Below are 704 nucleotides of genomic sequence, written 5' to 3'. Positions count from 1 at the left end.
GGAGGGGGGGGCGGGAGCAAAAGGGGGAGCAGAGGGAGTAGGGAAGGAGCAAGGGGGCAGCAGGAGCAGGAGGTTTCTTGCGCTGACGATCACGGCCGGACAGGAGGCTCAAGCGTCGAACCAGCATCGCGCGCTCGGGGACAGCCTGTGTCAGTCGTATGCAGAGCTGGTGCTGGTGCAAGTAGCGGAGCTGGCGGCAGAGCTGCGGCGAGTACAGGACGGCTTCGTCTTCGACATCTCCTACCAGCAGTCTCTCGCCTCCGACCTCGAGAGGAAGATCGAGCTCCAGGCGCGGGAGCTCGCAGACCAGCGGCGGTCAGCGACGGAGGCGAGGGAGGAGGGGGCAGAGAGGGAGGCGAGGCTACGGGAGGAGGTGGAGGAGGCGAGGAGGGAGGCGGGGCGGGCAGGGGAGGAGGCCGAGGCAGCGAGGCAGCAAGCGTCACGCGTGTACCGTGAGGGCGTGGAAGAGGATGAGAGGGATACAGGCGAGGGTAGAGGAGGCGCTCGCCAGCTGCCTGAGCACGTGGGAGTGCTTGCAGCTCGTCGGCTCGTCAGCAGCAGCAGGGCAGGAGACTCTACGGGAGGGCCAAGCGGCAGGCAGACGAGGCCGCAGGGCGGGAGAGGAGGCTCGAGGAGACGATCGAGGAGCTTCGGCGGGAGGCGGGGCGAGCACAGGGAGGAGGCGAGAGGCTTGCAGCAGACGT

General features: G+C 68.2%; 1 protein-coding gene across 1 annotated transcript in view; it reads left to right on the top strand.

Annotated features, from left to right (window-relative positions):
* Positions 1-704, top strand: part of GUITHDRAFT_107415 (hypothetical protein) — a gene marked incomplete at both ends in the record, with an annotated part of 7776 nt that overhangs the window by 5655 nt on the left and 1417 nt on the right. The window contains one exon of the mRNA XM_005833554.1: positions 104-315. Within this exon, the coding sequence (XP_005833611.1) occupies positions 104-315 (212 nt within the window). The remainder of the gene's footprint in view (positions 1-103; positions 316-704) is intronic.

Source organism: Guillardia theta (assembly GCF_000315625.1).
Source record: "Guillardia theta CCMP2712 unplaced genomic scaffold GUITHscaffold_29, whole genome shotgun sequence".
Lineage (NCBI taxonomy): Eukaryota > Cryptophyceae > Pyrenomonadales > Geminigeraceae > Guillardia > Guillardia theta.
This window is presented reverse-complemented; position numbering and strand designations above follow the sequence as displayed.